The 15,576-nt window shown below is 38.3% G+C and overlaps 1 protein-coding gene across 6 annotated transcripts in view; it reads left to right on the forward strand.

Annotated features, from left to right (window-relative positions):
* Positions 1–1,514: 1,514 nt before the first annotated feature.
* CFAP69 (cilia and flagella associated protein 69) overlaps positions 1,515–15,576 on the forward strand; it is a 58,574-nt gene continuing 44,512 nt past the window's right edge. For 2 of the 6 annotated variants that reach the window (XM_061165542.1, XM_061165544.1), the window contains exons 1-4: positions 1,515–1,863; positions 10,352–10,411; positions 12,098–12,163; positions 14,712–14,821. In XM_061165542.1, coding sequence (XP_061021525.1) covers positions 1,744–1,863; positions 10,352–10,411; positions 12,098–12,163; positions 14,712–14,821 — 356 coding nt within the window. In that variant the 5' untranslated portion in view covers positions 1,515–1,743. Of the gene's footprint in view, positions 1,864–3,567; positions 4,163–10,351; positions 10,412–12,097; positions 12,164–14,711; positions 14,822–15,576 lie in introns of those variants that run through there. The other 4 variants (XM_061165549.1, XM_061165546.1, XM_061165543.1 and 1 more) reach the window with 3 other exon arrangements.

Genomic DNA, 15,576 nt, shown 5'->3' on the forward strand with positions numbered 1-15,576 from the left:
GGATTTGTGCTAATTAAGGATGGGAAACTGCTACTCTGGATATGGGACAGAATGAATATATAGGTTGGTACACAACTAGTTAAAATAAAAATGCTATTGCCCGTTTGTTAGAAAAATGTCTTCAGTTAAGTCCAGTGAAAAGAGTCTGACTTCCCAGGGCCATTGCGGTTTGTGGGCTCTTATCACCTTCAGTCTATTGTGCTAAATCACAAAGTCAGTTGACATCTCCTAGGTTAGCTCTACTTTAAGTGGAAAATTTTCCTTGGCAATCCCTTCTCTTCATCCTTCCTCATCTTGAGATGCCAGGATGAACACACAGAGGATCGCAAGTCGTTGGGTTATCAGCTTTCCAACCACCGTCTTAGGCTTTGCTGCCATTCTCACAGGATTCCACTCTGTTTATCCAAGTGGTTTCAGTCTCCTCTTGATGTAGTATATTTACACAGTAATTAAGGTTACGTTAACAATACACTTGACACACCCTTTGCACTTTCTCGGGTTAATAGCAACCTTAGACCTACTGAACTACCTCTAGGTGTAAGGCCTGAGAGGAACTCTAAAAGCACCAATGAGTAGCTGTAAAGATTGAAAAAAAAAAAAAAAAGAATGCTGAAAACAGAGCTAGGGAGTTTCAAGAAAGGGTGAGTGGTCAACAGTGTAAAATACTATAAACAAGTATACACCAAGATGAGGACATGAAAATGTACACAGTCTTTGATCACAAGTGGTGGTAACCTCAGTAAAGGCAGTTTCCGAGGACCAGGGTTAAACAGAATTGAGGAAACAGGGACTGGAAGTGTGCAGTACTCTTTCAAAGAAACTTGGTTTCTTTGGCTGTGACTCACATCAAGTGCTGCCAACTCCAATCTAGGTTTTTCATTTCTATTTGTAGAGCCAGAAATGTCATGTAGATCATCTTGCTTATGATGTGCCAAGCACCACTTTACAAAACCATCATCTCATTCAGTCCTCTCACAGCAATCCTATTGATGAGAAAAGTGAAAAAGTGATGAGAAAAGTGAAAATTTTATGAGAAAAGTGGAGTTTCCAGGGGTTAACTTGCTCTAAAATCAACGGTTTGACTCGAAAGCCTTCCAAGCATTGTATACAATGCTTTAGTGCTCACTAAAGTACAGAAGAGGTAAACGGCTAGAGAATGTAGGTAATACTGGTCTCTTCTTAGGGGTGAGATAAACTTCTCAGCTTCCAATATTAGCATTCTATCATTCATCATTCCTGCATCCCACATCCATCCCTCATTCCTCCACCGGCCCATTCTTGTTTTAAGAAAGCCCAGAGCAAACTACAAAGATTGAGACACACAGCCGCAAAGATTAACACTCCACTGTTACCTACCGAGGTATTCGCCCCTCTTACCTCTGGAACGCATGCAAACCTAGCCACTCCAGAGTTTAGGGTGTAGATAAGGGTTTGGGGTAGTTTGGATCCTCCGGCTTCCGTAGGAGCCCTTTTGGCTGCCTCTGGCTCCGCCCCTAGCAACGTTTTAGCTTGTTAGCAACCTGCCAGCCTGAAAGCGGCAAGGTGTGCGGGTGGGCTGCAGGGGCGGGATGCGAGTGGTGTCGCAGCAGCTGAGGCCACGGCCGGACCCCCGGGACTTTTCGCGACTCTAGCCGCTCTTGAGCGGCTTTCACTTTTTGGTGGCAGCCTCTTTCGGTCTCGCGGCTGCGGGCACAGTGTAAGAAGGAAGGAGACGCACCCATCTCTCGTTCCGCAGCCACGGCCATGTCCACAGCGGAGGCCGCGGAGACGGCCGAAGCCCGGGAGCCCAGCGACAGAATCAAGTTCAGTAGTCCTCGTCAAATCCCGATAGTCGGAGTGGTGACGGAGGATGAGGAAGTGCAGGTATGGCCAGGTGTCTGTGCTTTGGAGGGTGTCAAGGAGTGGGCGGGGGTTGAAATCTGGGGGCGGGGACGATGCCTGGGGGCAGTGAGAGCGGAAGTGGGGGCCGGAGTGGAAACCAGGGCAGCCCTCGGGACGCAGGTTCCAAGTGCAAAGCTGATCCTTCGAACTGCGCTGCCTGCCAGGGGAGTTGGTTGTCGTCAATCAACCTGTCTGGGGACTTGTGTATCAAGGTCCTCCTGGGTCCTCCCGGAGCGTCCCAGTAAATTGAGTAGCCGAGGTTTGGAGACGGCTTTGAAAAGTGCGAGGCCACGGAAAGGCCTGAGAGGGAGGGAAACATTCTTAGCGAAAATTTGATTTGCATTGGGCTTTTATAACAGAACCCTGTTATCGTGTGCTGTTCTTGACACAGGGGTAAACCCTCAGGTGTTTGAATTTGCTGCTACCAAAACCTGCATCTGGAGGGGAGGAAAATACTATTAAAATTAGAAATTAAACAACATTTTTATATGAATTTGGAATCTGGTTTGGGAGGGCGTCGGAGAGAATTGGGATTGAATAGAATTGATTCTATTGTGCTCGTGTTTTTTGGTTTTTAGTTACTTTTTGTCATACAAAACTAATTCTAATTTCTGTTGAGAAATTTCACTTCAGAACCCTGTGGCTCCGTAGCAGGGGTGTTTAGAAACTCCAAGGTGTGTGTTTCATACTAGAGTTCCATTGCTCCTCCCCAGAGAGCCACGATCAAGCCCTATGTTAATATGAATTCTACAGAGGAATCCTGCCCTACCTCCTCACACTGATGATGTGGGGCTACTCTGGGAATTCCTGTTGAGGCCTCAGAAGGCTCAGGCTGCGTCAGGAACCCTGTCTCCTGCGTCCACATCCTGGAGCCTTGGAGAGTTCCTTAGGAGTGGTTGGTTGACTGGGGACCTCTGCTGTGGTGGGAATAGGGTTGCACCCTCTGAAGATGGACAGACATTTAACTCATGGAGCAGCAACACTTTTGCATGAAGAGGAGCAGATGTTGAGGGAATTTACCTAATCGATTTTGTGGAAGTAGTGCAGTCCAGGCAGGGAGAAGAATTTTGAGGAGCAACAGATGTCCCTTCACTCCCAAGGCTGCAAGGGGCTCAACACTACCACTGTTCTCCCAGGCACCTGGCAAAACTTAGAAGTATGTGAATTTGGCATCTGAGAAGTAGGTGAATTTGGCATCTGATGGCTCTCATTCCTCCTTTACTTGGTATTACAAAAGGGGGTGGGGTGCAAAGTTATAGGAGGCAGGCGGCTGTGGGTTAAAAAGGAGAAAAAGGGGGAAATACTTTTAACAGACTATTGCCAATATAGTCCACAACATATCAAGTAATGCAGAACAAGCATACCTGTGTGTATATGTATATTTTCTCCCTTCCCTTTCTTTTTTTCCTTTTCTTTCATTACTACCTCTTCTTACAGGGCGTAGGATTCTCCTCCAGGTAGAAATCAGTTTGTATTGATTAAAGTTCCTACCCTGTTAATAACTGCTTCAAAAAGGCAGTTTCCACCAAAAGAAATGAAATTGAATAAAGACATTAGAGCTAAGAGAAATGGTCACTCAGCCTTCTTGGTTTTTGTTTGTGGTTACTCTTACAGATGAGGGCCCTACAGCCATGAGAAGTTACCACAAGTTACTTAGTTTCTTTACTGGGAGAGAAGTCTAGTGCTCTTTTTGCCATTAAAAATAACCTTTTAGACCTCTACCTTGGAACTCTAAATATTTACAGTCTTTTCAAATCATTCCATATTTGCAACCTACAAATGACAGAACAGTATATCCTAGTTGCCAAAAGCTAGAGGCTAGAGTTTATCTCAGTTCATTAAGCCAGCTTCATCATATACTTGAGAAATCACAAATTGTTCACCTATTGTCTAGTTTCCATTTATTTTAACATTGTTTCTTTCATTATAAAGTATCAGAAGCCCTTTGGAACAAGTGATTATTCAAGATTTAACATGCATTTGGAGCACCTGGGGAACTTATTAAACTATTTTTTCTGGTTCTGTAGGTCTCAGGTGGAGCCCTGGATTCTACTTTCCTAACAAGTTTTCAGGCACCACCTGAAAACTTGTACTGGTTGAAGGATCCCATTTCCCACTCAGCAATACTTTTGAGTATCAAAGCTGAAGTATGGTATGAACAGTGTGACAGTTTCAGAACAGCCAACTCCTGGAAAGCAACAGGAAATGATTTCATGTGGATTGGATTATAAATCAAAGTAAACAGTAACAACAACAACAATTGCAATCCTCCCCCTGCCAGGTCAGAAGATGTGGTACCAAATGGGGCTTTAAAATAACTACTTGCTCTCCTTTCCTGCCACCAGCGTCCCTCAGTCAATCCTGGATTAATGTCAGATCCTTTGGGTCGCACCTCTTTCTCTCTTCCCTTCTGTTCTCCATAAACACCACTTTATCATCCTTCTTCCTCCCTCTGAGTCCCACCTGTTCTTTCTTTCAGGCTTCCACAGTAGCTCCTTATTGCTTCCCTCATCTAATATCATTACACTGACCAGATCACTCAACTCTCTAGGCCTGTTCCCGTTTTTATAAAGTGAGCCTGTACTAGATGAGTGTTCCCCAAACTTGGGTGATCATCACAGTCATCTGAGGAGCTTTTTAAAAAATGTACAAAGCTGGGTACAGTAGAGTTTCTCAATCATAATCCCCAGTGTGGAGCCTGGGACTCTTAAAAACCTCCCTCAAATGATTTTAGCCTCGAAACCTCTGAACTCGATGTATGTAAGGTCTTTGCCGTCCTATGCGTCAGGTCTCCTGTCTGCAAGGTTTCCTAACGCACAGCCTGTACTTTATCTCTGCCATGCCGTCTGCCCAGTGCCACCTCTGTGAGGGCAGAAACCTTCTCTGTTGTTTTTTCTGTAGTGTCCCCTGTAATCCCTCAGTAGCAACCAGCACAACACCTGGTACACAGGAGGGGACATTAACTATATGTGGACTGAATGCCCTCCCCTGTTTTTGGAATTTAAATCTTACCCTACCTTCAGGTCCTACCTCTCCGCCATAAATTATCCCCAATAGGAAGCACTTCCCATTCATTTTCACACTTACAGACCTTCTTCTCATAAGTGGGTATAGTCCCCAGCCTGAATCACACAGTTTCTTACCTAATGACCTCTTGTTTTATATTTGTTACTATTTCATTTGTCTTGTTTTGTCTCGCCCATTAGCATATGGGTTCCTTAAGTGTAGGACATATATCTTAATACTTACACGTCCTTCCCCACTCAACTCTGAACTCAGCGTATATATTTAAATCTTCCTAAGTAGCTTACAAAATCTGTGTTCCAGCCACACTGGCTCCCTGGCTTCTCCTCAACCCTGCCAGCTGTACCGGGCCTAAGGGTCTTTGCAATCGCTGTGCCCACTGCCTGGAAGTTTTCCCCTTGATATCCATGGCTTGTTACCTTACCTCCTTCATGACTGTAGTGAAATGTTACCCACTCTCCTCTCTTGCTGACAATTGCTTGAGCATCTTAGCACCGTTTACTCCCATTTCTCCAGAGCATTATCACCTTGCAGTACACTGTATAACTTACTGTCTTCCCCAAACCATATCACTTCCTTATGGAAGCAGAAATTTTGTTTTATTCAATACCATGTCTTTAGCACTTAGAACAATATCTAACACAGCAGAGGCACACAATAATATTTGTAGGTTAAATACATTATTGTAAACAGTTGACTTGAATGGGTATCATGGCTGAACTTCCTTGCCCAAATTTGTTTTCCTTCTGAGAGCCTCTGAGAACTTACACAATTTGTTGGTTGAGGTCATATCCTGCCACTATCTATAATTCTGCCATGTACTGTGTACTTAAAGTGGCCTATCCCTGTTATGGAGTAATTGCTAGAAGTAATCTCTGGGTCAACTGAGGTGTCAGACAAAGAACTAAGGTGCAAAGAACCAGTGTTTCTGCATCAAACAGCCCTGCTAGCCCATACAGTTACTATGTGGCCTTAATAAGTTAGATCTCAGTTTCAACAACAGGGATAATGATGCTACCTTCATATTGTAGATTTGAGATATGTTAATTAAAATATAAAGTACCAGACACATAAATGGACCATAATAAATGTTAGTTCTTTCCCTATAACTAGGTATCAAATAAGCAGGATTTTCCCCCTTTGAAATGTTCATTGGTAAAGTGGGAAAATAAGTTCATCTTATGACTTGAAGTAAGTAGAGGTATAATTTCCTTCAAAGCAGTTAATTAAATGAGCTTTTGATCTTAAAAGATTTTGTTAAATGTTTTTATAATTTCTCCATAAAATCTTATGATGATAATAACAGCAGTTATTTTTATATTTATATTTGTACATTCTCTTTTGCTGCTACATTCTGCTTGTGTGATCTCATTTACCTAATCTCTCCCAATTATTACTTTAAGCCTGTAATTTAGAAATCTCTGCCCCAAATTTAACTCATCTCCAGCCTCAACACAAGCCTCTTCCTCTAGTGTCCCTGTTTCAACAAATGGTGCTACCACTTATGTCATTCCTCAAGCCAGTCAGTCATCCTTAGCTTTTCCTTCTCTTTCCTGACAAATCAAATCACTCATTAGAACCTGATGATCCTGCCTCCTTGATGCTTTTCATCCCACTCATTGTTGTGTATCCTAGTGGCCACTGCTTTAGTCAATGCCTGAAGTCACAGACTAGTCTCCCACCTCCAGTCTAGATCTTTCCAGATCAGTCTGTACTCAGCAGATAGAATTATCTCTTTATTGTTACATTCCTCTGGTTAAAACCTGTGGAAATCAACAAAGATCACCGTAATGAGAATGAACACCGACTGTTTATACAGAGCTTACTGTAGAAAGAGAGTCAGCCAGCATTACTTACATTTGGCAGAGACTCCAAGGGAAGCTTCACTGTGATAAAAGGGAGGCTTCTGCTTTGCTCTTGCTGTTGACTGCATGATTGATTTGAGAAGCATACTTGGCTTTTTCTGGTTGGCCCTGAGTGGTAGATGGGGTCAAAAAATAGGGAATGTGATGATCATTGACCAAATACTGACTTTTCTGAGCCAACAGCTGCAGAGGTTGTGGTTTGACTCCCTAGGTTGCTTGCTGCAGAGGTTGGAGGACAGAGTTCTGTTACCAAGTAAAATCTGGCCATTGCCTGTTTTAATATCCAGTCTCTCAAACCATTCAATATCTTCTGATGAGCCTTATCATAGTATATACAAGACCACCTGTAAAATGGAGTTAATAGTATCTACCTCACAGAATTCAGTTAGTAAATTAATTTAAAGAGCTTACAATTGTACCATCATTGTTATTATCACTAAGGTTAGTATTCACGATTTCACCTCTGCTTACCTTATCAGCAGCATCTGTAGCTTCTATCCCTTGCACTATCCTCTCCTACCGTATGACTCACCAATCCTCCAAATGCCATGTTATTCTTGTCTCCAGGCCTTAACACATGCTACTCCCTTTGCTCCATCTCTCAAACTTTCAGTATCTCACAAATCCTATTCAGTCTCACTCTGCCTTCAGATTGCTTCTTTCAGAAGCTCTCCCAGATTCCCACCCCTCCTCCCCATGCCATTCTGTCCCTCTCTGTATAGTTCTGGAATGTACCTCTCAGCATTCATGAACCATTTTTTAGCATGTTATCTATATTACCTATATCTCATCCCAGATTGATAGGTGCTTGAAGTCAGGGCAAATGTGTTCCTCACACCTACCATTTCTGAAATGTAGAAGCTACTTATAAATATTTATAAAAGGAAGAAAAGGCTAAGGGAAGGAGGGAGAAATCTTAAAAATATAACATTTGCCATGCAAATAAAAGACCGAGTAACATGAAGTGATAAGATAAATTTAAGATAATATAAGAAAAAAAATAATATAAGATAAATCTATGCCTTAATCTTTACTACTCTTCTTTCTTAAAAATGTTATACCTTGGAGAAGGAAATGGCAACCCACTCCAGTATTCTTGCCTGGAAAAATCCATGGACAGAGGAGCCTGGAGGGCTGAAGTCCATGGGATTACATGACTGAGCATGTGTGCACAAGGGTGGAGGGAGATGGGTTGGTAGCAATAAAGTGGTAGAACTAAAAAAAAAAAAAAAGTTATACCTGGTCATTTGGGGGGGGAAATTCTGATAATAATACAGATTTTAAAAAGAAAATTCTGTACTGACATTTCATTTCAGTATCTTTTCCAACCCACAAAACCGATATTGCAAAAAATCAGAAAATAAAAATTCACTGTACATTTTTATTTCTCTGAGAACACAGGGAGAAAAAAGGACAACTGAGGTTGTGGCAGATGGCACTGTTAAAACCCCAAATCTTAAAAGGCAAAATTCTATTTATCAAAAAAATTGTAACAGTAAATTTAATAATTTAAGCAATTTAATAGTAAGATGTAACACTGTTAATGATAGTCATAATACCTAGGATAAATAAGTATATAGTAAATCCTTTTTGATAATTTTTAAAGTAAAAATCATGTTGAGTAAACTCAGGGACTTATTCTACAGACAAAGTTAGAACACTTAACTGAAAATTGTATTTGAATGATATTTCTGAAGATCAGAACATATTAGTTTGTAATTGTGAAAGGAAAGGAAATTCTAGACCTAAGAGGCAATGAAACAATGACTATGTAGAAATACGGAAATGTATGTATATAGACTTAAAAAACAGAATATAAAATGGTGTTAACAATAAGTGAAATTATGTTAAGTATTTATATGTGGGGAAAAAACAGAAAATAAAATATAAATAAATATATAAAACAGAAAATAGTATATAAAAGTACCAAGATGTATTTTGATGCTAAGAATGGAGGCAACACATGAACTGTGTCTCAAAGGACCTGTGAGAATTAACCAAGGAAATGGATAGGAACGTAACAACAATGAAAACAGAGGAGAGGTGAAGGGCATTAGTGGAGTCATTGAATGATTTAGACATGTTGTGTTCAGATTTGAGTGTTATTGTTCTGACCAGAGGGTAGAGGACAGTGCTGAAGGGTGCAAGGCTGGAGGTAGGGAGAACAAATAGCAGGAAACCTTCACAACTGAGTGAGAAATAATAACTGAATAAATCATTAAGATGGAGTGGGCCAACTACCATAAAACTCTTAGAGGAAAACATAGGCAGAACGCTGTTTGACATACATCACAACAAGATCTTTTTCGATCTACCACCTAAAGTAATGAAAATAAAAATAAACGAATGGGACCTAATTAAACTTAAAAGCTTTTGCACAGCAAAAGAAGCCGTAAACAAAACAAAAAGACAACCCTTGGAATGGGAGAAAATATTTGCAAACAAAGCAACTGACAAGGAATTAATCTCCAAAATATACAAACAGCTCATGCAGCTCAATATCAAAAAACAACCCAATCAAAAAATGGGTGGAAGATCTAAATAGACATTTCCCAAAGATGACCAAAAAAAAAACCACACACATGCAAAGATGCTCAACATCAGTAATTAGAGAAATGCAAATCAAAAACTACAATGAGGTATCATCTCACACCAGTCAGAATGGCCATCATCAAAAAACGGGTAAACAATAAATGCTGGAGAAAAGAGAACCCTCTTATTCTATTGGTGGGAATGTCAATTGGTACAGCCACTATGGAGAACAGTATGGAGGTTCCCTAAAAAACTAAAATAGAGCTACCATATGAGCCAGAAATCCCACTCCCAGGCATATATCCCGAGAAACCCATAATTTGAAAGGATGCAGCACCCCGATGTTTATGGCAGCACTGTTTACAACAGTCAGGACACGGAAGCAACCTAAATGTCCATTGACAGATGAATGGATAAAGAAAATGTGGTACATATATACAATGGAATATTACTCAGCCATAAAAGGAACAAAACAATGCCATCATTGTAAAGCAACTCTATTCCAATAAAAAATTTTTTTTAAATGATGGAGTGGGCTCAATAAATCTATAATATGTAAACTCTATAGAACTTGGCAGTTCCTGTTTTCTGATATGGGTGATGTAAGACTGCTGGGAGAAAGGATACCTAGTCCAGGAAGGTGCTCTCCTACCTGTAGTTTAGAAGCTAGTCTTAGGTGTATCTGCATAGGCAAACTCAGTGTATATGATGTGTATGCATGAGATATATAGTATGTATAAAATCACTTTATTTCTCAAGACATGGAAGTGCTATTATTCCAGATGCTCTCTTGGGCCTTTTGGAACTATTGAAATTTAAAGACATTGAGACTGTAAGATAATACCAAAATTCAAGAGGTTTTTTTTTTTTTTTTAACTCCAGAATTTATTTACTCCTATAAGTCTCAGGTGCTTTTCATTCTCCCCTCACTCTGTTTTTGTCATAAGGTATTTTTAAGTTGTTAAGAGATAATACCATATAAAAATAATGTGTTTGATGTGATTTCTTGATTCTCATGATATAGAATACTGTGAATTGTGTGTTTTTAGGGTGCCTTCAAGTCTATGGACCTAAATCGTGTCATCAAACTCTTCGAAGAGACTGGTAAAGTAAGCTTTTCGAGAAAATTTCTCCATTTCACTTAGAAACTGTGATTTCCCTGAAAGGTAATATGTATTCCCCTAAATATAAGTCCCATTCCTCCTTTTGTTCACAACACGTCAAACAGTATATGTCTTCTGTTGAAGAACTGTTTAAATTTAGTATGAATATATTTAGCCTGGTAGGTACATATATACAAATATAATATATACATATATTATATGGGTGAATATAAACAGAAATCATAAGAGTAGATTTGACTCATCTAGCCTTTGTTCATGCTTATTACCAAGTAGGATCTGGGTGCAAAGGTAGAAAACATGTATCATGATATAAAAATTTTCTGATATGAAATTAGGATATGTGCATACTCATACACAGTCATAAGTAATTTATTTTGAGAGAACTCTCACACAGAGTGTAATGGAAATAAAGATACAAGACTGAAAACTGAGAGTTTAGGCTTTGGCAGAAAGGATAATAAATGCATATGCATACATGTTTATAGGACACTCTGCTGATGTTACTCAAGAATTGACTGAATGCCTAAAAAGTCAGTATACACTAGAAAATTACTACAGGATGAAGATTGCATGCTTTCAGTTTGTGGGAAGTGGGCTGACCATGGTTTCAAAACAATGTCCTGTGATTAACAGGTGCAAAAATTTAGTCATTGTCTTAACATTTTTTAGTCTCTACACTTTTACATAGAAAGAAGAAAAAACACAATAAAAATAATGCCTTTATAAGAACAATTTCTTTTGTTGGCTCTGATTGTTGTGATAGTTATTTTTAATTGTTAATATATCTACAGTTTTTTAAAAAAGGAAACCCAACTACATAGAGCTCCTAATAGTTTGTTAATTAAGGGTAGGCAAAATATGTGTGTGTGTGTATGTGTATGTTTTGTTTAAATTGACTGAGATGTTTAGTTTGAGCCATTACATTATGCATATTTTAAGTTAAAAATACAATTTCTGGAGTCAGATGGTCAAATCTGACTTCATACATCATACATATTAGCTGTATGATTTGGGATAATTAGTGTTTCAGCTGAGTTTCCTGTTCCGAAAAAGAAGGGTAATAAAAATACCCTCCTAGGGTGGGATATTTCAAAAGAACAGCATGTATACTATCTATGGTGAAACAGATCACCAGCCCAGGAGGGATGCACGAGACAAGTGCTCCGGCCTGGTGCACTGGGAAGACCCGGAGGAATCGGGTGGAGAGGGAGGTGGGAGGGGGGATCGGGATTGGGAATACATGTAAATCCATGGCTGATTCATATCAATGTATGACAAAACCCACTGGAAAAAAATAATAATAATAAAAAAAAAAAAAAATACCCTCCTAGTTAAGGTTATTTTGAAGATTAATGAAATGATATCTATATATATTGCCTAAACAGTATTTGGCATAGAAAAATGCTCAACATACTTCAAGTATTATTAATATTTCTAGAAACAGTTACTGCTTTTATATTAATCTAATTTTGATTTGCAATTTCCTATTTGAATATAAATTAGTTTATTTTTACCTTCACTATTTTAGGAAACATTTTATAATGCTTACATTATAATATAGTAATTTAAGAATTACTTGATAATGTGTCTACTTTCTTCTTACATTAAGTGAAAATTTAAAAAATCTCAACAGAATAACACAAAAGAACTAAAATAGATAATTTGTTTTAGGATGATTTGGAAGAAAGACAACTTAAATCTGTCAAGAAATTGGTGCAGTGTTATCAAAATGGATTTGTATCCTTTACTTATATGTGTATGTTTGTTTCCTTTATCCTAAAATGGAAGGCTTTTTATTAGGAAACATGTTAGTTTCCCATTGCTGCTATAACAAATTACCACAGACTCAGTGCCTTAAAACTACATGAATTTTTTGTTTGATAGTCTGGAAGTCTCACTGGGCTCAAGGAGAGGTCTTGGCAGGGCTGGCTCCTTCTGAAGGCTCTAGGGGAGACGCCAGTCCTTGCCTCTGCCAGCTTCTAGAGGCAGCCAGCATTCCTTGGCTTCCTGGGCCCTTCCCAAGAGGTAGCGAGGGAGCACCCCCTCACCTCTACTCCTGTCATCACTTCTCCTCTGACCCTCTCCTGCCTGTTCTTTCCTTATAAGGACCCTGCAGTTGTGTTTGGCCTACCTGGATAATCGTGGATAACTTTCCCATCTCAAGGCTTTTAATCACATCAGAAAATTCCCTTTGCCATATAGTAAGAAAGGTAACATTTGCAAGTTCTAGGGGTTAGGATGTAGATATCATTGCTGCTGCTGCTGCTGCTAAGTCGCTTCAGTCATGTACCACTCTGTGTGACCCCATAGACGGCAGCCCACGAGGCTCCCCATCCCTGGGATTCTCCAGGCAAGAACACTGGAGGGGGTTGCCATTTCCTTCTCCAATGCATGAAAGTGAAAAGTGAAAATGAAGTCGCTCAGTCGTGTCTGACTCTTTGCGACCGCATGAACAGCAGCTTACCAGGCTCCTCGTCCATGGGATTTTCCGGGCAAGAGTACTGGAGTGGGTTGCCATTGCCTTCTCCCGAGATATCATTGAACAGGCCATTATTCTGTTTACCACAGAAAATATCTAACATTTTATGTCTTTTACAAAATTATGTTTTTACCAGAGAATATAAAGTGGAAGAAACAGTATAATGCAATATTAACTGTATTAGTGTCAGTTTCTATAGACACAGAGAGACAGTGGATATAGTTAGGAGGGCCAAGTAAAAGTCTTGTTTCCACCAATTTACTTGAGTATTTGCACTGTTGATAAACTTTTAAATTTTTTCACCCTTATGAAATAGGGATAATAGCTCCTCATGAGGTCATAAGGAAGACTAGATAACACAGCAGCACTGCTTGATAATCGTCAAAACATTCTATAAATGTGTTATTCCCAATGAATATACCACCATGATTAGAATATGTAGAGACCAGTGTGTTTCAAAACTATGTGTGATTAAGAACCAGTTTGCTGCCGGGGGTTGTTTTCTTTTTTAACCTTTGCATATACATGCTATTGTAAAATGCAATAGAATTGCCACAGGAAACTCACTTTCTGTAGTTATTTTTCCATAGACCGGTAACATACAGTTCCAGAACTAGCATGTCCCCAACCACAGTTACAGTAGTATTGATCTAAATAAACTTTTAACAGTTGTCCAACCAGGTTTAAAGAAGATACCAGTCTCTAATTTAGCTTGTTTAATATTTCAAAACATCTTAAGCCTACCATTTAGGGAAATGTGCCTTATAATTTTATCTGACTCTTTTCTCACCTTATTTTAGCCTTGTTTTATAGGGATTTGTTTGGTCAGTCAGTTACTGAGGGCTTATGGATATCAAGCATTGTTTACGGGTAGCCAAGAAAGTCTACTAGCAAGTGATTTCTTTTCCTGTCTTAACCTGATAACTCAACACCTCCATTGTTTTTTCTTCTTCAGGCCAGAGAGTTGGTGGCAAATGGCTCTGTTTCTGAATGTCTTTAGTAGTCTGACTTTAGACATTATAAAACATAAAGCAAAGATAGGTTAGAGATGTATGTTAGTCATTTCCCTAGGAAGTTAATAGAAGTTTGTATTTCTAATACATCCAGCTCACCTGTCTTTTTCAGAGAAGCTCCTAGAAAGAGACTAGAAGTGATCAGATTCAGTTAAGAAGTGCAAGTCACAGTTACCATGTGCCCTTAACTATTAAAAAAAAAGTGAAATTTGTTTATGTACCAATTGGGTTTTTTAAATAGATAAAATAAAAGTTGCTTTTACCTGAAGATTTAGAGAGGGTACATTTTGCTTTCATAAACTAGTCTTAAATAAAATTTCAACCAGTATAAACCTTATAAACAAGAAAAGGCAACTGAGTAATGTTAATAAAATAATGCAGGAAAGTAAGGTAGGTTTGGGTTGCTTATTCCTGAGCAATGTATGTTTTGTATTTGGGTGGAGATGAAGGAGATAATTGAGCCATTAAGTTATTTTTTTTCCAAGTGTTATTACTCATTGCCAATAGTTATTGCTCAACTGAGTATGTGATACAGTAGTTGGTAATCAGATTCTAAAGATGTGGTGAGAAACGAAAAAATATTTTGAATAAGAGGTTACTAAGACAAAAATTAAATAATATTCCTTAAAAAAATGGTTCTGTTTTTCTCTACACTTCAAAATTAGTGTAATTAAAATAGGGTCAACCATATTTAACAGAATAGATGAAGTTCTATAGACTTTCTTGATAGAAATACCATAAAGAATATGTTAATAAAAATCTTAATTTTATTTCTTAACTAAAAATATTAAAGCCCCTAAGGGATTTAGCACAGATATTTAAAATTCTGAATCTATGCACAGAAAAAATCAAAACACAGCCCCATTTTATAGAACCTGCATATAATATCATAAAATTATGTGGGTAAGTTTTTAAACTTTATTTTACATTAGCATGCATGCAGTATTTTATGTTTTATCTTACAAAGATATTATGCATTATGGTGTAGCAAAGCAATATAGAACTCAGGAAGCTTCACTTGATCACTTGATTCCAGCAGCTGATATCTCAAAGGTAGTCCACTTTACTATAGTCTGAGATTGCTGGCCACAAGAACTTAAACTGTAAGTATAATAAAATATTTTCTCATAATAAGTTACCTCAAGTGAATTAAAAATGTGAAATGTAAATAAGAAGTTATAGTATTTTTAGAGAATCCTTGAGAAAATTTATGGGTAATAGAAATTTCTGTCTAGTTTTTTTTCTATCTCTTTAAAAAATTTGACTGTCAAAGATATGAGAGTCAAAATGTTTTATTTGATCTTCCAAATTTGAATAAAGAATGATTTATCACCAAATTATTTTGGGGATTTTTTTTTAAATGTAAATTAGAGATCAGAATTATAAAATTTATATATTCCATCCTCTGTACTATTGTTTCAACAACCATTTGGGGGAACAGCCATATAGTTGTTAATCAAGATGTATATTAAAATACTTATTCCCAGTTTTCAATATAATCGGTAGAGGAAATTTCTTTAAAAAGAGATAAACTTTTTGACAATTGAACCTTCTAAACTTTTCTACCAATTTTAACTTTAAAAAGTGAGTTTCTTTTAATTATAAATATTAGTATTTATACATAGTAAGTATATCTCTCACTTTTAGATTTAGTAGCA

Source organism: Dama dama, chromosome 18 (assembly GCF_033118175.1).
Source record: "Dama dama isolate Ldn47 chromosome 18, ASM3311817v1, whole genome shotgun sequence".
In the NCBI taxonomy this organism is placed as follows: Eukaryota; Metazoa; Chordata; class Mammalia; order Artiodactyla; family Cervidae; genus Dama; species Dama dama.